The sequence below is a fragment of the Geotrypetes seraphini genome, chromosome 11 (assembly GCF_902459505.1).
Source record: "Geotrypetes seraphini chromosome 11, aGeoSer1.1, whole genome shotgun sequence".
Lineage (NCBI taxonomy): Eukaryota > Metazoa > Chordata > Amphibia > Gymnophiona > Dermophiidae > Geotrypetes > Geotrypetes seraphini.
The window spans coordinates 14,068,506-14,095,926 of record NC_047094.1 but is presented as its reverse complement, the minus strand read 5'-3'; the positions used below and the strand labels follow the sequence as shown (position 1 = coordinate 14,095,926).

The 27,421-nt window shown below is 43.7% G+C and overlaps 1 protein-coding gene across 2 annotated transcripts in view; it reads left to right on the top strand.

Annotated features, from left to right (window-relative positions):
- The window catches only part of SDK1 (sidekick cell adhesion molecule 1), a 1,012,418-nt gene that overhangs the window by 769,112 nt on the left and 215,885 nt on the right, over positions 1-27,421 (top strand). For both annotated transcript variants that reach the window (XM_033963079.1, XM_033963080.1), the window contains 3 exons: positions 10,793-10,902; positions 14,070-14,220; positions 18,248-18,485. In XM_033963079.1, coding sequence (XP_033818970.1) covers positions 10,793-10,902; positions 14,070-14,220; positions 18,248-18,485 — 499 coding nt within the window. The remainder of the gene's footprint in view (positions 1-10,792; positions 10,903-14,069; positions 14,221-18,247; positions 18,486-27,421) is intronic.

Below are 27,421 nucleotides of genomic sequence, written 5' to 3'. Positions count from 1 at the left end.
TTATCTCAGTCACGCTCAAATGCAAATTATAAATTCACATTAAGAAACCATCCAAATCTTATAATTGTTCCTCATATTTTCTTCACTTCCTATATGCTCCATCCCTCTTCTTACCTTGTCAAAATTTTCTTTTCTTCTTTTCTTATTGTCTCTTTAAAATTTTTCATTTCTATTCTTTAAATCTTGTTTGAAATGTTGATCCCCCTTAAACCTAACTGCAACAATTTTCTAGAAAATATTTTTCTCCTTTTCTATTTTTTTTTTCCACTTTTTCCTTCTTTATAAAATATCTTTCAATTTTCACTCAAAAATATAAACCAAAAATAATCTAAGTATATTATTTATTACATTTTCTAAATACTTTCATGAAACCATAGGCAAATTATATTGATCTAGAAATTCCTGTAATTTGCCTGCTTCTTCAAAATTATAAGTTTTATTCTCATAAATTACCCTCATAATAGCAGGGTATATCAATCCATATCTTGCTCCCATTGCTCTCAGTTTAGGTCTTAAATCCAAAAGCTGTTTTCTTTTGTAGGCTGTAGCTTTTGCAAAGTCAGGTACTATAAAGATCTTAGAATCCTGGCATTTAAGATCCTTTTTGTTTTAGCCAGCTTTATAATCTCTACAACCTGCTGATGTCTTAGCAGCTTAAAGATTAGTGGACGGGGACCCTTCTGACTATTTGATCTTTTCATCGGTATCCGATGTGCTCTTTCTATCTCCAAAGGAAAAGAACTTTTAAATGGCAAGATCTTTGGGATAAAATTAGTCACAAATTGAATAGGATCATTCTGCTTAATCCCCTCAGGTATCCCAATCAGACGCAAATTATTCCTTCTTTCACGATTTGATAAGTCTTCAAAATCCTTTTTCATCGCCTCTATTTCTCTGTGATCTTTTTTTACACACCAGCATCTCTGCCTCAGATTTCTCAGCATGCTTTTCTAACTGCTCAATTTTGAAGTCAACTACCTGCATTCTATTTGTCAGACTCTCTATTTCCTCCTTCACAACTTTTATATTTTTAGCGTTATCACTTACTATTTCTTTAATTTTCTGAAGTTCATTCATCAAATCACTGTTATCAATTTCTTCCTGAGGCAACGGGACCGCTGTCGGGGATACCGAATCCATTTTTGTTCTTTTTTTACTTCCTGCTCCTGAATTCACCGGATTACTTTTACTAGTTTTACCCGAAGCCATTTCTTACTTCAATTCTCTCTTTTCCTTCACTTTTCTTTAATTTTAACTGCCAAAATCTTAATAAAATTTGCCTGTCACAACAGAGCTAATCCTCTACCCAGCCATCTTCGTGCGCTGCAAAGTTCTTTCTACTAACACAAAACTTGATTATAAACAACATTTTTAGTTTCACCTCCAGGAGCAAGAACATATAAATTTTTGGGTGAACCCACCCTTGAGCAAGCAACATAGAGTTGTCCATGGGGAAAACAGGGGGATCTTAAATCCACTCCACAGTATGTAATAGTCTGTCCCTGTGATTTGTTGATTGTGATAGAGAATGCAAGTCTCACTGGAATTTGCAATCTCTTAAACTGAAAAGGAAGATCTGTTGGAATAAGTGGCGTCCAAAAGTTCCAGTATTGATTTAAACAACTGAATATGTGGAAACTCAGGTTGAAAAGAAACTCCATGCAGTTTGTTCCCGGTTCAGAATGGAACCTGTGTTCCTAGTTCAGGATATGTGAGTACTCATGTAATGTAATAACATTATGAACTGGGGTGCATGAAGGAAACAGTTACAAACACAGTTAGAACATACAAACTCTATATGTATGGTGTCCGTGGTAGAATAGAAACGATGTCCCTAGTGGATATAGTGTCATAGAAAGTGTTTTATAGTTGGAATTGCTGTGAGAATGGCAGCTGTTTACATTTTTTCCATTGACATGAATGGGTGAAATCTGATTTTCTGTTTGTAGCTCCGCCCACGTGTGCAGGTGGGCAGCGAGACCCCCAGAACATATCACCCCAGGTAGTGAGGGATCTGCATACCAAGTTGCGTTCAAATCGATCATGCCGTTTTTGAATTCCTGAGAGAATGGCAGCTTTTTACATTTTTTCCATTGACATGAATGGGTGAAATCTGATGTTCTGTTTGTAGATCCGCCCACGTGTGCAGGTGGGCCGCAAGACCCCCAGAACATATCACCCCAGGTAGTTGGAATTACTGTGAGAATGGCAGCTTTTTACATTTTTTCCATTGACATGAATGGGAGAAATCTGATTTTCTGTTTGTAGCTCCGCCCACGTGTGCAGGTGGGCCGCGAGACCCCCAGAACATATCACCCCAGGTAGTGAGGGATCTGCATACCAAGTTTCGTTAAAATCGGTCAAGCCGTTTTTGAATTACTGTGAGAATGGCAGCTTTTTACATTTTTTCCATTGACATGAATGGGTGAAATCTGATTTTCTGTTTGTAGCTCCGCCCACATGTGCAGGTGGGCCGCGAGACCCCCAGAACATATCACCCCAGGTAGTGAGGGATCTGCATACCAAGTTTCGTTCAAATCGGTAAAGCCGTTTTTGAATTACTGTGAGAATGGCAGCTTTTTACATTTTTTCCATTGAAATGAATGGGTGAAATATGATGTTATGTTTGTAGCTCCGCCCACGTGTGCTGGTGGGCCGCGAGACCCCCAGAACATATCACCCCAGGTAGTTGGAATTACTGTGAGAAAGGCAGCTTTTTACATTTTTTCCATTGACATGAATGGGTGAAATCTGATTTTCTGTTTGTAGCTCCGCCCACGTGTGCAGGTGGGCCGCGAGACCCCCAGAACATATCACCCCAGGTAGTGAGGGATCTGCATACCAAGTTTCGTTCAAATCGGTCAAGCTGTTTTTGAATTCCTGTGAGAATGGCAGCTTTTTACATTTTTTCCATTGACATGAATGGGTGAAATCTGATTTTCTGTTTGTAGCTCCGCCCTCGTGTGCAGGTGGCCGCGAGACCCCCAGAACATATCACCCCAGGTAGTGAGGGATCTGCATACCAAGTTTAGTTCAAATCGGTCAAGCCGTTTTTGCATGATCGCGGCACATACACACACACACACACACACATACATACATACACACATACATACCTCCGATTTTATATATATATATAGATGTAAAGGTAACAAAGGCACCCATGTGGTTTTATCAAACCGGTGCTCAAAGCAGAAGCAAATGCAAATCGTATGCTCTATGGCAATGCTTATTTTTTAAGTATGCAGGTTTTTGTTGCAGCTGCTCCTTAGTACTACAAGAGGCTTTACTGAGCTCGTAAATGCCTGGAAAGACATTTGTTTATTTGTACCACTAGGGGGGTAATGTTTGGAAGGCTTTTCTGCATATAAGTATACGCCCTGACAATAACACACCCACTTCTCTGGGTACTGCACATGGTCACTTCCGAGGGTAGAATACAAAGTATATTTTATAAAATATGGGCATACTCATTTGTGGCTCTTATGGGAGCTCATGTTAGAAAGGCTCATAGAAGATGACGGCAGATAAGGGCCATAGCCCATCAAGTCTGCCCACTCTACTGACCCACCCCCAAGTCTACTATCCTAGGGAACCCACTAAGGGATCCCACATGGGCATCCCATTTGCTCTTAAATTCTTGCCCGCTGTTTGCCTCGATCACCTGCACCGGGAGCTCGTTCCAAGGATCAACCACTCTCTCGGTGAAGAAATATTTCCTGGTGTCGCCATGAAATTTCCCGCCCCTGAGTTTGAGCGGATGCCCTCTTGTGTCTGAGGGTCCTTTGAGAAAAAGAATCTCTTCTTCCATCTCGATACGGCCGGTAATATACTTAAAACGTCTCGATCATGTCTCCTCTCCCTACGTTCCTCGAGTGAGTACAGCCGCAAATTTTTCAGCCTTTCCTCGTACGATAGATCCTTGAGCCCCGAGACCATCCTGGTGGCCATCCGTTGTACCGACTCTACTCTCAGCACATCTTTTCGGTAGTGTGGCCTCCAGAATTGCACACAGTATTCCAAATGAGGTCTCACCATGGTTCTGTATAATGGCATTATGACTTCAGGCTTCCGGCTGCAACCTAACAACTGTCTTGCCTTAGATGAAGCCTTCTCCACATGATCAGCAGTTTTCATGTCTGCGCTGATGATCACCCCCAAGTATTGTTCTGTTGAAGTTCTAGCTAAGGTCTCACCATTCAAGGTGTAAGTTCTGCACGGATTTCTGCTGCCGAGGTGCATGATCTTGCATTTCTTAGCGTTGAAGCCCAGCTGCCAAGTCAAGGACCAAAGCTCCAACAAATGTAGGTCCTGTGTCATACTATCGGGTGAATTGCCGTCTCTCACTATATTGCATAGTTTGGCGTCGTCAGCGAATAACGTTATCTTACCTTGAAGCCCCTGAGTTAGATCCCCTATGAATATGTTGAAAAGGAGCGGGCCCAAGACTGAGCCCTGCGGTACTCCACTGGTCACCTCCGATATCTTTATAACATGATCTTCACTCATTTTTAAGTTAGGACCATTTTGGATCCAATGAGCTGAAGGAGAGCCATCAAGTATCTTTCCAAGTGGGGCCAAATTTGTTTAATAGCAAGTGAAAATGACATTCATCCTTTTTAAACTTTTCATTGGGGGTATCCTCAAGGAGTTTGGCATTTTCAAATGCACTGGCTTCTTCTCTGGAATTTGTTGCCAGAGAATATGGTAAAAACAGCTAGCTTAGCAGGGTTTAAAAAAAAATGTGAGGATAATTTCCTGAAACAAAAGTCCATAAGACATTTTTAAGATGGACTTGGGGAAATCCACTGCTTATTTCTAAGATAAGCAGCATAAAATCTGTTTTATTCCTTGGGATCTTGCCACTGCTAGAAACAGGAATAGAGGGCTTGATGGACCTGCGGTCAGCCCCTATGTGGCAGCTTGTATGATCTTATGTTGAGAAATGCTTTGTTCTTCAAACATGCGGCTCTCCCCCCTCCCATCCACTTCCTGTTCTCTGTCACAAGCTCAGAAATTGAGATGAGAGTGGCAAAACAAAAAGAGAATAATGATGGAAATCGTCTCTGAGGTCTGCAGGCTTTGCATTGAAGAACACTGCTTTATACGATAAAATAGGTGCCTTCTCAGATGTCTTGTAATAAAATGTCTCTCCAGTCTTCATGTTCTGATCAGTACACGAAAGAGACATTATCATGGTATATTTGCTTTCTTATTCACTAAGTTAACCGGGCACCAGTCTGAATATCGGCCTTGTTTGGTTAACTTCCAGATTGCCACACTAATCCAGATATTCTGTGCCAAAGGCCAGACATACCCAGCATTGAATATCCAGGGTGAATTTAGCCGCTTACTGCCACAGGCTGAATATCGGACTCTTATTCTGTGTTACACAATTGCACAGCAAAGGAGGAGCAACTCTCCATAATACCAGGAGCTCTGCTCTCTCCATCAATCTAGATTTTAAATTTGTAAACCACTTTGCTACATAACAGTGTGATTAGCAGTACTATATATCAAGCCTGTGTAAATAAACAGTACTAGAATTCATCTCTTACAAATTTCAGATTTCACTCAGCTGCAGTTTTGAAAATTCTGTCTAGCTCGCTTGGTAAAGGCCGATGCTACACCTGAATCCACTGTAATGAAATTTCATGGCTAGGCTGGCTCTTGTCACACTTTGATCGGCAGGAGGATAACTCAGAGAAAACATTTCTGTTCATCACATATAAGTATGAGTGGCAGGGATTCTAGTTCAAAACAGTTGCTGTTGAGAGCGACAACCAAAAGTAATGAGCTCTTTTGACTTCCTCGAGGCACAACAACATGTGGGCTCTGGAGATTTCTTGGTAAATGTGGAGTTCTGCTCATATCCATATAAAAAGGGGAATGAATTTGCTTGCCATGAGAATAAAGCGGGCTTAATTATTATTATTCTGCCATGAATATGGGCAAAATCCCTACCCAGTCCTAGACCCATCTCTTTTCATTAAATTGATCTGTGATTTGAACATATTTACAGAGGAAAGTCATTTCGTTTCCAGCCTCATTTGTATTTCTCATAATTCACAAGTCAGAAAAGTCTTTTTTTTTTGTCTTTCAAAATATCAATTTAAAAGATGACAGATCTTAAAAAGAAATTCCTTTAAAATTTATATGTGCTGGTAAAAGAAGGCTAGGCTTCCACTCAGAAACTGCTTAAATGTAAGATGTTCGTTTTATAAGTGGCAATAAATATACCCTGCCTTTTCCTAGGTTTCTACTGCAGTTCAGAGCACTAAATGCTCCGACGCTGCTCCAATGCTCATTCCTTTGAATGATAAAGCAGCGTCTCAGCATATAGGCCCAGGAGCTGGTCCACAGCTTCAGACGGGAGATAACCAGAAAGACCCATTTCAGGATTTCGAGTTTACGCCCAGTAGCGTCTACAGCGAACTATCAAGACTCAAAGTAAACAAGGCCATGGGACCGGACAACCTACACCCCAGGGTGCTCAGGGAATTAAGTGAAGTCCTGGCAGAACCATTGTCTGTGCTTTTCAATCTTTCTCTACGCATAGGAAGAGTCCCCTTGGACTGGAAAACAGCTAACGTAATCCCACTCCACAAAAAGGGCTGCAGGACAGAGACGGCAAACTACAGACCAGTGAGTCTCACATCTGTAGTGTGTAAACTCATGGAAACTCTGATCAAACGGAATCTTGACACAATCCTAGATGAGGAAAACCTACGTGATCCCCACCAACACGGGTTCACCCAGGGTAGATCATGCCAATCTAATCTGATTAGCTTTTTTGACTGGGTTACTAGACAACTGGATGCCGGAGAATCACTGGATGTGGTATATTTGGATTTCAGTAAAGCATTTGATAGCGTCCCACACCGAAGGCTATTGAACAAGTTGAAAACGATGGGATTGGGAGACACTCTAACTACATGGGTTGGGGACTGGCTGAGCGGTAGACTTCAGAGGGTGGTGGTGAACGGTACCCCATCCAAGGCATCGGATGTGATCAGTGGGGTGCCGCAGGGCTCAGTCCTGGGCCCGATTCTATTCAATTTATTCATAAGAGATATGACGCAAGGACTTAAAGGAAGGGTAGCACTGTTCGCTGACGACGCCAAACTTTGCAACATAGTAGGCAAAAGCGTATTACCTGACAATATGACACATGATCTACTGCTGCTAGAAAGATGGTCAACTACTTGGCAGCTAGGCTTCAATGCTAAAAAATGCAAGATAATGCACCTGGGCAAGAGAAATCCGCGTAGAACTTATGTACTGAATGGTGAAACATTGGTTAAGACCACGGCAGAACGCAATCTAGGGGTGATTATCAGTGAGGACATGAAGGCTGCCAATCAAGTGGAGAAGGCTTCCTTCAGGGCAAGACAGATGATGGGTTGTATCCGCAGAGGTTTTGTCAGCAGGAGACCTGAAGTAATGATGCCGTTATACAGATCCATGGTGAGGCCTCACTTGGAGTACTGTGTTCAGTTCTGGAGACCACACTACTGTAAGGACATACTGAGGATCGAGTCGGTTCAACGAATGGCGACAAGGATGGTCTTGGGGCTCAAGGATCTCACGTATGAAGAAAGACTAAAAAAATTGCAGCTGTATTCACTTGAGGAAAGAAGGGAATGGGGAGACATGATTGAAACGTATAGGTACATCATGGGACGTATCGAGTCGGAAGATGATATCTTCTGTCTCATGGGACCCTCGACCACCAGAGGGCATCCGCTGAAAATCAGGGGAGGGAAATTTCAGAGCGACTCCAGGAAGTACTTCTTCACCGAAAGAGTGGTGGATCATTGGAATAGACTCCCACTGCAGGTGATTGAGGCCAGCAGCGTGACGGATTTTAAGAGGAAATGGGATATTCACGTGGGATCTCTAGGGGAGTGAACTCTGGGGGGCGGATAATTGGAATGGGCAGACTTGGTGGGCTACAGCCCTTTTCTGCCGTCATTTTCTATGTTTCTAAATTCTGTAACCGTTGCCTAATGTTAGACACCTATTTTGGAGGCACCTATCTAAATTCAATAACAAACTCAATTAAGCTTTTTAATCAGCAATAATTGAAACTTAGGCGCCTAGCAAGAAAGAGCGATTCTGCAATAATGCGCCTCTAGGCGGCCTTAAAAAAAAATAGGCGCTATGCACGTTAGGCGTGGACGTGGCTTCGGGTTAGGTGCCTTGTTACAGAATCGCTTCTCTTAAGCGTTCGCATGGACACCTAACTTTTAGTTGTGTCTAGAGCCGGCCTATTTATTGGGCGCCTCCAAATTAGGTGCCACTCAGCGTGATTCAGAGGAGCAAAGATACCAAATCTTAAAAACAATACATAAACACAAACTGAATTCTAAAATAAACTGGGAGCCAATGGAGAGAGAAAAGCAAAGGAGTCACATGGTCGAATTTGCTCTTTCCATAGATCAACTTTGCGGACCACAGTAGACGCCTATAAAGCGACTTAGTGAAAGCGGGCCATAGGCTTTAGCACGCCCATATGCAAGTTTTTCCACATTCATAGCATGGCCCTAAAACCCCCTGTTTTATATTTCTTCCATTAATGGGTCATTTCAACATTAAGGAAAAACAAAGAATGAAAGGGACACCTCTATGCGATATCAAACAAAAACAATGAAAATAGAGATGGAAAAGATGTGTCAACTTGGACATTATTGTAACCCACAAACTACTGAGGCAGTGCATGCAAATCCATCTCATACATATTCATTGTGGATATCCTGAAAACCTGACCTGGCTCCGGCTCTCGAGGACCGGAATTGCCTCCCCCTGACCTAACCCATGTGTAGTTCTGGTCCTCTGAATACTTTCAGCCAGTAAAGTCTATTCACTGTGTCATCTGCTTTACATACTTCTTTCTTGTCAGTCATCGGGGCTTTAAAATATTCTATTAAAAAGCATGTGGGGAAAAAGAGATGGGCTGTCAAGATGACAGGTTTTATATGAAAGGTTACCCTAGAGCTATTCTACCTTTCATAAGTTTATAAGGCAGACAGAGATGAATAATTATTGCTTGTGCAGACACTTTGCCTTTGGCTCCCTGGGCTCTTCAACAAGTAGGAAGTCGCCTTTTGCCCAGCTAGTTAAAGGATAAGGAGGCTATACTGTGATAGTCTATCTCAGTGATTCCCAACCCTGTCCTGGAGGAACACCAGGCCAATCGGGTTTTCAGGCTAGCCCTAATGAATATGCATGAGAGAGATTTGCATATGATGGAAGTGATAGGCATGCAAATTTGCTTCATGCATATTCATTAGGGCTAGCCTGAAAACCCAATTGGCCTGGTGTTCCTCCAGGACAGGGTTGGGAACCACTGGTCTATCTGCTTCTTAAAGCCTCATACACACAAACACACACACCTTGCATAAAAAAAGGAAATATTTATGCTAATTAAAGGCTTCTGTGTTGATCTGTTGATATATGTGCCTTGTTGGCTATTCTTTTGGTCTTTGACAACACCAAATCATTCATGGTTAGTTACCTAAGAACATAAGAGATGTTGCTGCTTGGTCAGACCAGTGATCCATCATACCCAGCAGTCCGCTCACGCAACAGCCCTTTTGGTCAAAGACCAGCTCCCTAACTGAGACCAGCCCTACCAGCGTCCGTCCTTGTTCAGCAGGAACTTGTCTAACTTTGTCTTGAATCCCTGGAGGGTGTTTTCCCCTATGACAGATTCCGGAAGAGCATTCCAGTTTTCCACCAGTCTCTGTGTGAAGAAGAACTTCTTTACGTTTGTACGGAATCTATCCCCTTTCAATTTTATCGAGTGCCCTCTCGTTCTCCCTACCTTGGAGAGGGTGAACAACCTGTCCTTATCTACTAAGTCTATTCCCTTCAGTACCTTGAATGTTTCAATCATGTTCCCTCTCAATCTCCTCTGTTCGAGGGAGAAAAGGCCCAGTTTCTCTAATCTGACAAAAAGCTCTCAGAAATGATCTGACTACATTCAGTTTGTGAAGGTATATCTAGAAGGATGTCAATTGAATGCCTCTCATGCTTGATTCAGTTTCAATTACTCTGAAAGTTCCTAAGGGCTCTGAGTTTTGACTATAAGACCTGTAAATTGTATTGATATTCTGTTCAATCTATACAGGAACCAAAGGCAAATTTGCTTGTTGAAAAATATTTTTCTCTAGCATCTTATTTTCTCTCTGTTAAAGAAATGATCATTTGCTAAAATGTGGGAGAAGGGGGTGAGAAATAACTCATCTCCGAGGACAAGCTAGCTACTACTATCCATTCAGTCGTGTTTGACCCTTAGATACTCTGTAGGCCAGTCCTTGCCATGCTATCCTACCCACACAGATCAGGTCGCTAGACTCACTAATGACCTTCCGTAGAGCAGTAAAGACCTTCCTCTTCCCAAAATCGGGCCATTTAAAAACTGCCTCCTCAATATACTTCTCCTAGTACTCTTCGCTATGACCAGTTTGGTCTCTAGAATAAGCTCTGTTATTGTCTACTGTAACCTATTTGACTAGTCTGTTTTCAAATGATTGTGAATGTCTACCTGTAACATATTCTGAGCTTCTGGGAGAACGGAATAGAAATCGAAATAAATAAATAAATAAATAGTGCTATGACAAGTCTAAGTTTGTTCCTTCCTCCTTCTGTTAGATGTTTCCTGATAGAGTAAGTGATTAACATTAATTGAAAAATAGATTCTTCTTGGAGAGCTTGCATTACTGTATATCACAAAGCTGTGTGGATATGAAATGTAAGCTGAGGCTTTTTGCTGGTTTTCTCCCCCTAGGTTGGAGTGATAGGTGATGAAGAGGAGTGGGTGAGTCTATACGAAGCTGAAAATGATGCTGAAGCCCAGATGATAGAGATCCCAAACCTCACTCCATACACATGTTACAGGTGAGGCAAGGAATGTCTGAGGAAGAATGTTTCTAAATATATAACAATGAAGTATTTTTACTTCATGAACATCTGATGTACTATGCGGACACATTAAAGCCATGGTGCGCTCCTATCTGGAATACTGCGTCCAACACTGGTCGCTGTACATGAAAAAGGACATAGTACTGCTTGAAAGGGTCCAGAGAAGAGCAACAAAAATAGTTAAGGAGTTGCCATACAATGAGAGGCTAGAGAAACTGGGCCTCTTCTCCCTTGAAAAGAGGAGATTGAGCGGGGACATAATCGAAACATTCAAGATATTGAAGGGAATTGACTTAGTAGAGAAAGAGAGATTGTTCACCCTCTCCGAGGTGAAGAGAACAAGAGGGCACTCGCTGAAGTTAGAAGGGGATAGATTCCGTACAAACGTAAAGATGTTCTTCTTCACCCAGAGAGTGTTAGAAATCTGGAACGCTCTTCCAGAGGCTGTTATAGGGGAAAGCACCCTCCAGGGATTCAAGAAAAGGTTAGATAAGTTCCTGCTGGACCAGAACGTATGCAGGTAAGGCTAGACTCAAATAGGGCACTGGTCTTTGACCTAAGGACTGCCGCACGAGCAGACTGCGAGGCACGATGGACAACTGGTAGCGGCAAATCTTATGTTCTTATGTACTAAATGTAAAATTTACATATGGAGGAGGAGAAGCCACTAACATTTTTCAGCTGAATTTTAAACTCCAAGAGCTTTTTCGATTTGGAATAGATGACCCTGCTGCCCTTTATAGACTAGATCTTAGCACCGATTCCAATGTCCAGCTGTGGGTGCGTTGAAACCTGGTGTAAATCCCCGTGCCCAATTGATGGCAGCTGGATGTTCATGACCCTGTTCTACAACACTGCCCAGTGGCGTAGTAAGGGGGAGCGGGCCGCCCCGGGTGCCGTCCTGGTGGGGGCGCTGGCACCTCTCCGCCCCTCCATGTCATGCTCACGCCCTCTCATCCCCCTGTTGTATCTCTTCAAATCTTCGTCAGTGTGAGCAACTTCTCTGGCCTGGCTCCCCTCTGAAATCACTTCCGGGTCGCAGGACAAGGAAGTAACATCAGAGGGAAAGCCAACGCTGACGTGAGCAGTAGGCCAGAGAATCTGCTCGCACTGGTGAAGATTTAAAGAGGTACAGGAGGAAGGTAGGGCATGAGTGGGGGGGAGAGGCAAGGAGGGAGCAGGGTGCATCCTACCCTCACTACACCACTGACACTGCCCCTAAACTTTGGGAATGCCCTTTCTCATGGCATCTTTTTAATTGCATATGAAACAATTTAGTCGCACTGTTACAGACTAGCATGGAGGCAGACCCACTTGCAAATCCTAATTAGTACCAATTAAGGTCAATAATTATTGACACCTTGTTAACTAATTAGTTTGCGCACAGGTCTGAGATTCATGCCCCAGTTTGGTGCCATTTACAGAATCTAGGGGGTCAATGCTTAAAGCTTTTGTTTCTATTCAGCATCTATGGGGCAATTGTATAACAGGGTACCCTACTTAAGTGAAAAGGAAGGCAGCCATTTTGGCACATTTAATAAAGATACATAGACACCTATATGACTTTATAAAATACGAGTGCAAATCCAGAAGCAATAGTGCCTAGATTGAAGGCAGACAGTGCATCTGCATAGAGCATATTTTGGGGCTGATTCTATAAAGGGAGCCTAAAGTTAGGTGCCTAACTTAATTGGCAAACTACCCTTAATAGGCTCAGTAATTGCTAAAAAAATAATGTAATTGGGCGATAGGCACCTATAAAGATAGCAGCGCCTAATGCCTAAGTGGCCGTTTCTATGGACGGAGCGTGACTTAGGCACTGCTAAGTGTGATTCTCCAAAAACTTAGGTGCCTGAAATGTAGGCCATTAAAACCTTCACCTACATTTCAGGTGCCTAAGTTTATACAAAGGTGACGCCTAAGTGTGATTGACACGCAGCCGGCGCCTATTTTTTTTAGGCAACAGCCAATTTAGGCGCCATTTATAGAATCAGCACACAGGCCCTGATTCTCCAAAAGTGCGTCCCGATTTTAGGCAGCTGTAGGCGTCCTACAGCTGTCTAATCAGCCAATCGGGATGCACGTTTTTTAAACAAATGCTCCCCAGGCAGGCCGCCTATATTGAAGGTGAGGCCCGCAAGACACCTAAGCTCGCCTAAGGGCCTTAGGCGAACCTAGGCGGCCCTACACGTCTCCCTAGTAGAGGAAGAGATGCTTACAATGTAGGCCAACAAAATGCTGGTCTACATTGTAAGTAGACACGGCCGCTATACTTATTGCTGCTATAAGTATAGCGGGCCGCGGCCGCCTGTCCAATTGCTGGCAGGAGGGTGCCCAAACCCTCCTGCCAGAAGATGCCCCCCCGACACTACCGATCGCTGGCAAGAGGGTGCCCAATCCCTCCTGCCAGAAGATGCCCCCCCCCCGGCCAATCAGGCCTTAGACTTAGTGGGGATGGGCGGACCCGCTATGCCTAAGGCCTGATTGGTCCAGGCTTCTAGAGCCTGGGCCAATCAGGCCTTAGGCTTCGGAAGGATGGGCCGGGAAGGGGCGGGCCCACCTCATTTCAACGAGACTGGCCTGCCAGCTGGACGGGCAAGTCCCGTCTGGCCAACAAGGAAAGGTTAGTTTGGTTGGGGGGAGGTTTGAGGGCTGTTAGCGCGGGGGGGGGGGAGGTGCGGAGGGGGTGCGTCTTCCGGCAGGAGGGATTGGGCACCCTCCTGCCAGCGATCGGTAGTGTCGGGGGGGGGCGGTCAGTAGTTTCGGGGGGGGGGCATCTTCTGACAGGAGGGATTGGGCACCCTCCTGCCAGCGATCGGTAGTGTCGGGGGGGGGGCGGTCGGTAGTGTCGGGGAGGGGCGGTCGGGCCTCGCCTTCAATATAGGCGGCCTGCCTGGGGAGCATTTTTTTAAAAAACGTGCATCCCGATTGGCTGATTAGACAGCTGTAGGGCACCTACAGCTGCCTAAAATCGAGACGCACTTTTGGAGAATCAGGGCCACAGTGTTCAAGTTCTTCAGTATTGTGTATGTGTCCACCAACTCTTCTTGTTATTTACACCTCCTTTGTGTTTTGTTCCAAAGTATTTTAACCTGTTGCTTGAGAGCCCATGCACATACCCTCTCTCTAACGTGACTTTTCAGATTCCGACTGAGAAAGGAAAATATTGTAGGTGCAAGCCCTTTTAGCCAGCCGTCCCGTGTGATCCAAACGCTGCAGGCTCCTCCAGACGTTGCACCAGGAAGTGTCACCATGCGCACTGCTAGTGAAACGAGCCTATGGATCCGTTGGGTGGTAAGTTTGTTCTCTAGTGTTGCAGCAAGAAAAATAAAAATTGCTGGTCCATTAGAGCAGAAGAATAGCCAGACTGTGCCAGACTGAAGGTCCATCTAGCCCAGTTCCTGCTTCCGACAGTGGCCAATCCAGGTCACAAGTACCCGGCAGAAACCCCCAAAGTAGCAAGATTCCATACAACCAATCCCAGAGAAGGCAGATGAATTATGAGATTCTTTAGGTTTTTTGAAGAAGCTTTTTTTATTCTGGGTGAAGTATCTCTTGCTCTTGTGTATGGGGCTGACCTATGTTTTGACCAGTTACATATTATGGACCTAATATTCCAAGGAATGTAACCATACAGGTTAAAACTCTGCTAAAGTGGTCATCTGGCAATATTCAGCCACAAAATATTGCCTTTGATTGCCCGAGAACTGTCTGGTTAGTGCCAGGGCACTACAGGGGCAAAGCCTCAGAGGAGCTAAAGCAATCAGTTAGTGGTGATATTTAGTCTGTTAACTGGTTAGGTAAGCCCATAAAGTTAGGACAGCAAAAAGGCTTTTCTGCCAAGTGAGCACCATTCTGAATATCATCTGGTATCCAGTTAATTTCCACATGACCACACATACCTGAATAGTCAGTGGCTGAGCTCAGACATGGCCTACTCTTGAATATGGAGGGTTAATTCAGCCCACAGAGATTAAAAACTGTTGACTGCCACGGGCAGAATATATTTCTTCATATAATGCTATGACAAATTCTTCCAGAATTTCAGTCACAAAACTGTGAGATCAAAAGTCTCCAAAGCTGGTCAGTTCTACTGCTGTAGCCCCTGAGGAGTATCCTATGTGGTTCCTGAAATGCCCATAGAAAGGACCCTGGGCATGGCTGTCAGTGATAGTTAGATGTTTGGTCCAATCCCGATACGAAAGCTGTTCCCTTGTAGGTTGGACATCAGGCATTTGTCCTCCAGAGGAAGAGAATGTTGACTGCATCATTCTTTTTCTGCTTCTGTTAGGCAGTCTTTGGTAAGCCATTAAGAGAAACAGAGTAGATCAAAACAAGCGTCCCAGGATTCAAAGTGATTTAAGTGGGCATGAGAGGCCCCTGCCCCCTTATTAGAACATAAGCAGTGCCTCTGCTGGGTCAGACCAGAGGTCCATCATGCCCAGCAGTCTGCTCACGCAGCGGCTCATCAGGTCCAGGACCTGTATAGTAATCCTCTATCTATACCCTTCTATCCCCTTTTCCTTCAGGAAATTTATCTAATCCCTTCTTGAACCCCAATACCATACTCTGTCCTATCACACCCTCTGGGAGCGCAGGTGTCCACCACCCTTTGGGTGAAGAAGAACTTCCTGGCACTGGTTCTGAATCTGTCCCCTCTCAATTTTTCTGAATGGCCTCTCGTTCTTGTAGTTTTTGAAAGTTTTTATTCAGTGGGCAAACGATCAATATTAGCAATACTTAACCAAGGCGGTGCACTAACTAGCCATCCTAACTCCAGGCACAAGAGGGGCATTCCAAGGGTGGAGGAGAGGAGACAGGAATTATGAGGGTACTGCCAGTATTCAATGTCAGTGCCCACATAGCCAACCAGTCATATAGGACCGGATTAAATATCAATCCTAACTCTGCCTGATTAGCTGTGCGGATGCGGATACTGGATATCAAAGTGCTGTATCTCCACCACCCCCTTCCCAAAGAACCCTGCCATTCCCTTCCCGTCCTGCTGTATGAGTACCCTTCCCCCCCTCCCCACCAGAAGAGCATATGTGGAATGGAGGATTAGCTTAGTGATTAGAGCTTCTTTTACAGGGGAGCCTAGTTCAAATCACACCACTATTCCCTGTAATCTTGGGCAAGTCACTTAACCCTGCGTTGCCACAAAATCAGATTGCGAGCCCTCCAGGGACGGGGAAATACTTAGGGCTTCTTTTACTAAGGTGCGCTAGCGTTTTAGCACGCGCTACCTTTCCGCACGTGCTAACCCCACTCTATGCGCCAAAAACTAACGCCAGCTCAATGGAGGCGTTAGCATCTAGCGTGTGCGGCATTGCAGCGCACGGTAAAACCGCTAGCGCAGCTTAGTAAAAGGAGCCCTTAGTGTACCTGAATGTAACTCACCTTGAGCTACTGCTGTAAAATGTTTGAGCAAAATAAAAATATTTAAATAATAAGTAAATATGACCTTCCTGACTCCTGACCATCTATCCTCCCACCCCTCCAGAAGAGCAACTAACCCCTCCCCGATTCTATTCCCACTCCCTCTCTCCCATCCCAGAAGAGCACCTGCTCCTCTATCAAGGATTTTCTCACCTCCGGTAGGCTTCCCCCACCCCACTTCTGTTCTTCCACCCTCTCTTCCACTCCTCCCCCTACCCCAGCATTTGGCCCCCTTTCAAAGATCCCCTATGCTCTCTAGGCATCTGCCTCGGTGGGCTAGCAGAAAAGGGCCCATCATGGGGTCCCACTCAGGGCCAGACTGACAATGAACTAGGCCCTAGGTCATTGAGTCTTGAGCCCCTATTCACCTATCAAAAGTGATGAAATTAAATGGAAGCTAGGGAAGAATGGGCCCCGCTCTATTGTTGCAATGGTTAGTCCACCCCTGCTCCCACTTCATAATGGTTGCCATAATGGTCATTCACAGAGGACTGGACTGGAAAGGTAGGTCACGAGGGGGGGAACCTACAGAGGGTGGTAGGATTCTTGATGGGAGGCCAAATGCTTTTCTGTGGGGCAGAGAGGGGGATTGGAATTAGGGGGGATGGGACCTAGCCTGATATCCCTATGTGGGTCTCAGCTGATCCAGTTAGACTAGGATTGCCAGATTTTACGATTCTAAAATCCGGACACCCTAGGCCCGCCCTAGCTCCACCCCCCGCTGCCTGCTTTGGTTGGACAGGAGGCAATCCGTGCATGCGCAGGCACCACACGATGAAGTCACGCGCGTGGCATCCACGCATGCGCAGATTGCCTCCTGCCTGACGCGATTGAGAGTAGGCTTTTCAAAACCCGGACAAAGCCCTTGTTTTTGAAAAGCCGTCTGGATCTCCTGACATGTCTGTGGAAATCTGGAGATCTGGTAACCCTAAGTCAGACCCAAATATTCAATGCCAGTTGCTGGACATGGCCTAGCATTGAATATTGGGGCCTAATTTTGTCTGCTGCAATCAGCGTAAAAAAAAAAAAAATGCTAACCTCTACTACCTGAACATTAACCTGAGGGTTTTATTGTCTTCCATTATATGACACAGGGGTCCACCCTCTAAAGAAAAATAGAAGTTTAAAATAAGATTTCAATATTTTTCAAAACATCCAGCAAAGTACTAGAGAATGAGACGGTGACAAAATTCATCACCATTCCCGTCCCCGCGGATAACTGCAGGAAACCATCTTCATGTCATTCTTTAAGGAGAGAAGGAAGAATCAGAGTATGAATGGCCACAACCACTGACCCACAAGCTTTGCATTGAAGAATGCTGAGATTGAGCAGCAACATTCCAGAGCAGAGATTGTGATGTCATAATGCCTCATTCCACCAGTGCCTAAGAGCCAATCACATCAGTGATGTCACAATGGCTTCATTATCCTTGGCTCACATAAGAATCAGAGTATGAATGGGCCCAGCTTTGCTTTGAAGAATGCTGGTGTAGAAGGACCGAGGTTGAAATAGACACTAGAAAATGACATGGGATTATTTCCCGCGGGGACGGGAACGGTGATGAATTTTGTCACCGTGTCATTCTCTACAAAGTACTACCATTCAGCTGAACTAAATAAAAAATACAAAATGAGCAAGGAATATGATTTATTTTATCTATTTAATGCATAAGACATTGTTAAAAAAAAAAAAATTATTCTCTATAAGACATCATGATAGGGCAACTTAGAACATTAAAATGGTACAATAGCTGCTTGGAAAGAAAGCCTCCACTCAGCCGATCCTCTCACCTTGTCAATACGACAGTTTCTTTTAGCAACTCAATGAAGTACTGACATTCTGTGTGTTCACTAGCTCTCGATTCTTACTATTTATTGCCAGCCGCTTCCTGATTCACAGTACAATGGAAACCCTGAATCAGTGGGCTACAGGATTAAATACTGGCGAGCAGATCTACAGGGCCCACCACTGACACAGGTGATAAGCGACCGGCTGGAAAGAGAGTATACTATCGAGGATTTGGAAGAATGGGTGGAGTATGAGCTACAAATTCAAGCATTCAATGCCATTGGACCAGGTCCATGGAGCGAGTTAGTTAAAGGTCGCACAAGGGAATCGGGTAAGGAAAGGAAGATGTTTTTTTAATAGCAAACTGCTTTAATGTGAATTATTTCCTTGAAAGGAAAATGTTTTCTGGTTTAATTCATTGAGGGAGGGAACATGTCTGGGTTCATAATTCTGGTACAGAGAACCGTAATATTAAAGGTGGAGATATCAGAGGTGTCGGAGCAAATGAAGCATGTAGTTTAGAAAGTGTTATAATTAGGTAGATGCAGTGGATTTAGGAACAAAATATATTTTCAAAGTCTTAGCTTGGACCTACAGAGACAAATCAATGGTTACATAGAAAGAGACAAAATAGCAGATAAGATCATACGCCTATCCATATCTGTTGTTCAGTTTTACAGTCGCAGTACTGCGTCTGGGAAATCCTCCGTGCTTATCCATACAGATTCGAGACATTCTGTTATATCTCAAGTGTAGTAGCCCGAGAGCCTGGGGAACTGGGTTTGATTCCCCTCTCCAGCTCCATTGCCCCAGGTGCAAAATAAAGACCTGTATACGTATACAGTAATATGTAAACTGCTTTGATTGTATCCACAGAAAGGCAGTACGGTGCTCCCCCGCGAATTCGCGGTCGGCGGTTTGCGATCCCGGTCATTCGTGGTATTTTCCGACCACGAATGACCGGGCAGGAGAAGGCAGTCGGAGTTTCAAGTTTATTAAAAATTTGTTGTACACTCAATGTCAAATACTTCAATGCATATGACAGTTTAAAATTAGGAGACAAACAATAAAACAATTTTATTCAAATAAACATACAGTGTATACGTACAAATAATTACTGGTGCAAAAGGAAAGGAAGGAAAATAGAGATACATTTAGGGAAAAAACATCTGGAGGGTAATAAAAATAATCTTGAAAGCATGGCTAAGCCTAGAGGAGAAAGTAAAAGAGATTGTGACCTATACGTAAAGTCTGATTAAATTAGGTATTAGAGCATAAGCATTAATGATAGATGAATTATGCTATCTATGTCTCAAATGCGTGTCAAAGCAGCTCCTGATTGGTAAGGCCCGACTTTAGTACAGGAAGAGGCGGTCGGAGCATACAGCGAGTGATTTCCTTCACTCGCCGGCGCTCCGACCGCCCTCTCCTGTCTCCCCTGCCTAAAAACCGTATTGGCGTTTTTTCAAAATTTGCGGGGGTTCCTGGAACGGAATCCCTGTGAATTTCGGGGGAGTACTGTATATCAAATCCCATCTCTTTTCCCTTTCCGTATCATGTCCCTAGCCCTCAGTGTTTGAATACTGAGAGAGTGACTTTCATTTGCCTGATAAAGTCACAAATCCATCTAGCTTCTAAGACAGACTCCATTAGGTTTTATGTGGCCGATGTTCAAAAGTACTGGTGCCATTAACCAGATATGTGACGGCAAGTGGGAAATTCAGTGGCACTACCTCAGAATATTCCCTCTGACTGCCTCAACACCATTTTGGCAAAACTTGGGCAGAGGCATAGGATATCTAGTTAGCCACAATATTCAGACTGATATCCAAACAACTAACCGGCCCAAATTAGGACAGCAAAAAGGCTATCCTAGCTTTGACCAATCAGCAGATATTCAGTGCTGGACAATATCTGGACACCAGTGTTATATATTTTTCACTACAGCAGCTGCTGCTTTTTCAAAACTGACTGCCATAAACTGAATTTTAGTCGTTTGCAATCTAGTGTGGTGGAAAGATCCTGGACCCTTTTTTTTCTGCCCCAAATAAGAAGTATTTAAATGTGTGGCCACCACTATAGCCTAAATCAGGATTCCAGAACAATCCTGAAAGTAGCCACCAACAATGCACCAGCGTGTGACCCAACAGGGAGTCACCCTGCAGGACTGAACCTTCAAAAACATTCACAAATATTTTCCCACAAGAATCAAGTCTTCACACAAGGAAGCAGAGTTTGAAAAATAAATCAATTTTACTTATTCAATAAAGCAGGTAAGTAATTCCTCAATCTTTGTCACAGTAGTCAAGATTCCATGCCTCATTAAAGAAGAAAAGAAAACTGCCAAAACAAGAAGGCATGAAAACAAAACAGTTCACAAACAAAATCAAACTTTCTTCTTCTGCTTCTTAATTCTCAATTGTCTTTTAGGTCACAGTTCAATGCAGAGGTTGCTCTGCCTGCTCCAAAGCAGGTATGTCAGTACATCAGCAATAAAGTTCAGCATTCAGAATTCCTCAATTCACAATCAAAAAAACCAAAATAAAAGAAAGCCTCTGGCAACCATCTAGGTCTGCCAGGAATAGGAGAGTGTAATAGGTTTTGCAAAAATAAAGGCCATAAGATAGGCTTTCTAATTCCCTCCCAAGGTGGAAGCAAAACCTCTCCCCACATTACACTCCTAGCTTTCTCAAAGTTCACATTCTTTAAAAAGAAGAAAAAAAACAACAACAGCACACAAACAGATCAAAAGCAAACACACTCACTGTTTGTGGCTGGAAGCCAAGTCCACCTGCATCAGCTCAGGGTAATTAGATTCACTGCCAGCACAGGCTTCTTGAAAATCCATGGGTTCATCCCTCAGGAGGGACAAGTCTTCAGCTTGTTCAGCCTCGATCAGCTCCATGGGTTGTGGCCTGTTGTCCCTGTTTGGCTCAGGAGGATCCCTAGGGAGGCAAGGCTTAAACTTCCTCCCTAACCGGCTTCCTGGTCTGAATGCCAGTGCTGGCTTATCTAGTCTAGGGGCGTGCCCTGTTCTAGGTGTGTCAGCAGATCTCCAGGGGCCTCTAGAGCTCCCCTGGTGGTGGTTTGTACAAATCTCACTACCTTCTTCTTCAGAAATATCTGGCTCCTCCTGGTGGTCAGTGGCATTATTTCTCAAACGAACATCCTCGAAAATCCTGAAATTTTCTTTCCTGGATTTTACTTTTACTTTTTTGCTTGGTTTGACTGGGACCTTGGCAGGCCTTGTGTCTGACTGGTCACAAATGCCTTCAACATCTGGTAGAGTCAAGTTTAAAAAATAAAAAAGCTCTGCTAGGGTTTTTCTTAGTGCAGTTAACACGTATCTCCATTATTTTATGTATTTTTTTTAAAGTGCAGATCCCACACAAACTACCATTCTTGACTGGAAACAAACATACATTACATAATAAAATACATAAAAGCATCAATTAGCGAAAAATTCACAACATTAAAATGGTAAACTAATCTAAAACCTTTAGGGCTAGATTCACAAAACTTACCGATGGTTTTGCGATCGTTTCCCGACCCGATTCACTAAACAGCTGTGCAATCAATCTCCAATCTGATCCACGCAAGCAAATGAGAGAAAATGCCATGCATAAGTAAGAAGCCATCGATTCACTAAACAGAAGAAGGAACACCAATTGAGTTTGCCGATTCTAAATGAAGCAAATGATGAGGACCAGTCGCTACTGTCCTTGCCAACTCTCCTGCTCTCTGCCGCCCTGAAAACAACCATCAACATAAAAAATTAAAAAAAACTGTACATATGCATACTCCCCACCTTTTTATATATTGTGCGAAAAGTGCAGTGTAAGCCTGTGGTTTTAACCCGCGGGTTGAAAGCGTGTTCTGTTCCACAATCTGGCTGCAAGTGTGTTCTGTTCCATATAATCTGGCTGCACCTAGGCCAAATTGAAATGATTTCTTATTAATGTCCACTCGTAGGGCCAGCCAAACTGCAGCCACCTCGCTTGTGCTAAGAGCTAGCACATGCACAAATCGCATCTACAACCAACAGGGATGATCTGCGAATGTATTTCGATCGCTCTACAGCGATCCGTGGGATCATTGTAGGACGTTCGTCCGATCACATCATTTGCATGCTGAAGCTGTTGTGAATCGGTCGCTCGGCAAGACTTGGCCACAGATTGCCCAATATCAGTGAGTTTAGTGAATCTAGGCCTTAGACCTAGAACAACTCCTATTGCCCATCACTTATGAGGTATTCAGGAAACGCCTCAAAACTCACCTATTCCTGAAATACCTAGACAGCTGACCCACTTCCCTCCTTCCCCTCTCTTGCCCTTTCTCCCCATTGTTCCCACATCCCTTAAGTTAACTCAACTTGTACGTCAACTCAACTTGTGCCCCACTAATCTTCTGTAAACCGCATAGAACTTAACGGTATTGCAGTATATAAACTGTTATTATTATTATTAGTTGTTTGATTTATGCAAGACTTGTTCTTGTGGAAGTCTCTCATCAAGACTTACCAGAGCCAATATTGAGACCATGGGAGGGAGACCAGCTAACTTCCATGGTTGGTGCTGAGCCTAGATATTCAATGCCAGGCCATTTCTGGTGGCCGACATTAAATATCTGGTCTATTTTTGGCAAGATAAGTCAATTTCAAGCACTGGCTAGTTATCTTATAGCAGCCAAAGATATTTGGGCAGCCCATTATGGCCATTAAACTTGGCTGGTCAGCGTTTAAAATTGGCAACTATTGTGCAATATAGCCAGCAAAGTTTTGACCACTAAGGGCCATATTCTATAATCGGCACCTACATGAGGCACTTCTAGTTGCTCTAATTGCAGCTGTGTAGCGACACGTAAGTTCGAGTTTTGTGCCTAACTTTTTTTAATTGGCTTAATCGGTGTGGTGAAGGCCAAGCCAGTTTTCAGACAATCAAAATAAAACCATTAATTAAACAATTTTAAGAGTATGGTGCAGAACTCTTAGGACGCCTAGTGACGCCTAAGCGTAGGCGCCTTCCCACGCCTAAAGATGCCTAACAACCCCTATCTTAAAAAGTAGGCGCAGCTAAAGGCAGAGAATAGGCATGGTTGAGTTGGGCGTCATTAGACATGTGACACAGGCACTGCCAAATTAGGTGAGGGAAAAGCTGTTCTAATGGATTGGCGCTGAAGTCTGCTTAGACACCGCTAGGCTTGATTCTCAAGTGGCACCTACGAGCTAATATTCAGCAGAGATAGCCAGCTATTTACTCCTGAACGTTAGTGTGTAGCCAGCAGAATGCTGTTTAACCAGCCAGGAGCTGTTCCTGGTTTGGTTAAATAGCCCTGAATATCGGCCAGATTGTGTCTAACATTAACCTTGCTTTTTTATCAATGCATATTAAAGCCATAAAACATAGAAAATGACGGCAGAAAAGGGCCACGGCCCATCTAGTCTGCCCACACTAATGACCCACCCCCCTAACTACGCCCATGAAGTGATCCCACATGCCAATCCCATCTTTTCTTACAGTCTGGCACGCTGCTGGCCTCAATTACCTGTTGCAGAAGATTATTCCAGCAATCAACCACCCTTTCGGTGAAGAAATATTTTCTGGTGTCGCCATGGAATTTCCCTCCCCTGATTCTCAACGGATGCCCTCTAGTTGCCGTGGGTCCTTTAAGAAAAAAGAGATCTTCTTCTGCCTCGATACGGCCTAATTATGCAGTATGCTAACACAATTTCCTTCCTAGCTCCAAATTTGACTATTAATTTGAGCCCCTGTATCACTTTTCCTTGAAGTCTAGCTATAGTATAATATCCATCAATCTTTTCTCAGGTTTCTTTTGAAAGTGCCCTCCAGAAGTTGGTAATATTAATTTTCAGTGCTTTATAAGCTCAAGGGAATGGAAACTTCCGTTTAGCACACCCCCTCATATACTGTATAACTACAGAACCACTTTCTCTGGTTTTATTCCCATGCATTCAGGTAGACTAAAACAGCAACCCCTTGTTTATTTGCTCATGCTGTAAAAAGATCACCTGCGTGGTCCCCAAATGCTGTAATGATATGTTGTAGAGTAGAAAAAAAATTGCCTTCAATCAGCCATTTTTCCAAAGGAAAATAACTACAATTTCTATGACTTCCCAAGATCCATCGCCCCTAGAATCCCTTTCACCAATTTTAATATACCCTTTCTAAATTTTGAATATCCCCTTGATAGATGAGACCCTTTGCCTAGTGTTCACAGTGAATGAGACTCTGGATTCTCAAAATATAACACTCATTGTCATTTCAAAGGCTTCACATTGGGACGTAGTTTTTACTCGTAGGCTTTGCTACAGGTATAAAATATGCAATGCCACCTATACCTTTTTTTAATCTGGGTAGATTGTTTGCTGGAAAATATGCATGAAAACTTGATAATGCCACCTATCTCAACATAAGAACCTAAGAATTGCCGCTGCTGGGTCAGACCAGTGGTCCATCGTGCCCAGCACTCCGCTCACGCGACGGCCCTCTAAACTAAACCTTAAGTTTATATACCGCATCATCTCCTCGGATGTTGTGGAGCTCGGCGCGGTTTACAAGAACTTAAAATATAGGAAGAGAAGGAAAAAAAAGGTTTACATGAAGAGTAAGGGGGGATAGAAATACATTTTTGAATTACATTTTAGTGAAAAGCCAGGTTTTCAGTTGCTTGCAGAATAATTGGAGGGAGCCCAGGTTCTGCAGCGGGGTAGTAAGGTTGTTCCAAAGACCTGTGATTCTGAAGAGAAGGGATTTTCCCAGTTTGCCTGCATAGCGAATACCGTGTAGAGAGGGGAAGGATAGTTTATACCTTTGGGCGGGTCAAAGACCAGTGCCCTAACCGAGACTAGCCCTACCAGTGCCCGTTCTTGTTCAGCAGGAACTTGTCTAACTTGGACTTGAATCCCTAGAGGGTGTTTTCCCCTATAACAGCCTCTGGAAGAGCGTTCCAGTTTTCTACCACTCTCTGGGTGAAGAAGAACTTCCTTACGTTTGTACGGAATCTATCCCCTTTTAACTTTAGCGAGTGCCCTCTCGTTCTCTCTACCTTGGAGAGGGTAAACAACCTGTCTTTATCTACTAAGTCTATTCCCTTCATTACCTTGAATGTTTAAATTATGTCCCCTTTCAATCATTAATAGACAAAAAGCAAATTGCAGCCATTGTAGAACCGCACTAAAAAGTGGCCTCAGCATACTGTAAACTCATGCGCTAAAAATAGTGCAGGCCACGTTTTGCGCAGGTTTGTAAAAGGGCCCCATGGATTTGTAGAACTGCAATCATTCTGCATAGGGTACCAGACAAATAGCCCCGCCCCCCCCCCCTGGCCAGCCCCGTTATGCTCACACCACGCCCTAATCCCGTCCCCTGGCCTCAACCTTTTCTTGTTGGTCAAGAGAGTATCCGCGCATGCAACGCAGTCCCAAAGACGAAGCTTTTCAAAACCCAGACAAAGTGTCGGGTTTTAAAAAGCCATCCGGATGCCCGGACACGTCCAGGTAAATCCGTACATCCAGTAACCCTAATCCTGCAGATTTTCATTCCTGTAACCTAAACTTGCATCAGGAAGACTTCCTCAAAATGGTGCTTATGCTTTTAGTTACATTGAAGAGACTGTCACTTTGTGGAGGATAATTGCCTAACAGGATGTCTGGTTTGAGAGGTTAAGTAGGCACCAGTTGTCTTTGTAAAATACTAGTGTCAAAGGCAGAAAGCGCAGGACCAGTGTAAATGGCGCTCTTAAGCACGCATGTAGCTTAGTCTATATTATAATGTGCTTTCAGACTCTGCCCTCTTCAACGAACACTCTTTTCTTTTTTCGTTTTCCCAATATGCCCCCTCTGAAATCCCAATCAAACTGTATTTTGTAATTCGGGACCTTTCATCTAATATGTCCCCTCTGAAAATTTCTTAACAAAATGTATATTGTAATTTTCGCTGTAGTTTTTATAATTCGCGACCTTTTCTAAACAGGTCCTCTCGGAAATTTCTTAGCAAACTGTATATTTTATTTTTTCGCTTTCTTAAAATTTCTGTACTCTGTATTTCCTCTGACTATCTGCATATTGTAACTTGCTGAATGTCCAGCTCTCTTGAATGTAAACCGCCTAGAAGTCACAAGATTGTGGCGGTATAGAAGAATAAAGTTATTATTATTATTATGTACCTCCTGCCAATGTACGCACCCTCATGTCATGATATCTACTTTTACACTGGTCAGTATTTTAAAAGAGGCCATTTATGCATGTCTGTAGCCACATAAGCTACATGATACTGACTTCACAAAATTTCCTCCTACGTGTGTCCATAGCCGTTCACCTGGATAAATGGCTTTCAAAGTTATCTGCTTCCTGGTTAGTATTTAAACCAATGTTGTCTAATTAAATCGTGTCTGCCATTTCTCTGCTCATTTTCTAGGGCAGAGGTCCCCAAGCTATGGCCCGTCAGTCTTTTTTCCAGCCTTCTATGCTGTTCTTGCCCTGTACTGAATTTGCCATGCAGAGGATGTTTTCCCCTCTCTCTTTTTTTTTTTTTTCATGCACAGCAGCGGTAGTAATTGCTGCAAGGTTGGCAGGGTTCCCAGGCTTCACCTGCCAAAGAAGACGATGATACAAGGGCAGAGTGACAAATTCAGCAAACTCCAAGGTGCGGTGTCCCCTGCTCAGCAAACTTCATTGGGAAGCCTCGAACCATGTGCCTCTTCGCTTGAAAAATTAGGGGAACCCCATCCCAGGACAATCTAGATTCTACTCTAAACTCAGCGAAATGTGTTCTGCTGCTGTGATGTTGTTTTTCCGCCTTCAAATTATTCCTAATAACGTTAAATAAGAACAGTGCTTCTAGCAGCCTATGGGGGCCCTACGTCTACCTTATTCTAATTGGAAAGCAATCATGATTGGCATCTTGAAACCTCGTCTTCCGCAAATTGATAAAAGCATCTTGTGTGGTCTGGTGTCAAAAGCTTTAGAGCAATCCCGATGAAATGAAGCATTTGTGAGTTGGTTTGAAATTCTGTCAGTATACCATGACCTCTTGGCACATTATGAACAAAGATTAGGAAGTGCTATAGCAATTTACCTGTTACCAATTACACAAAATGATTGTTTGAAATGTTGGGGGGTTTTCTGACTGGTGTCGCAGTTCACATGGGTGTTCTGCAGTGCTGGCGGGCATTCATCTGCATCCCTCTATCTCGGGGATCTCAAAGTCCCTCCTCGAGGGCCGCAATCCAGTCGGGTTTTCAGGATTT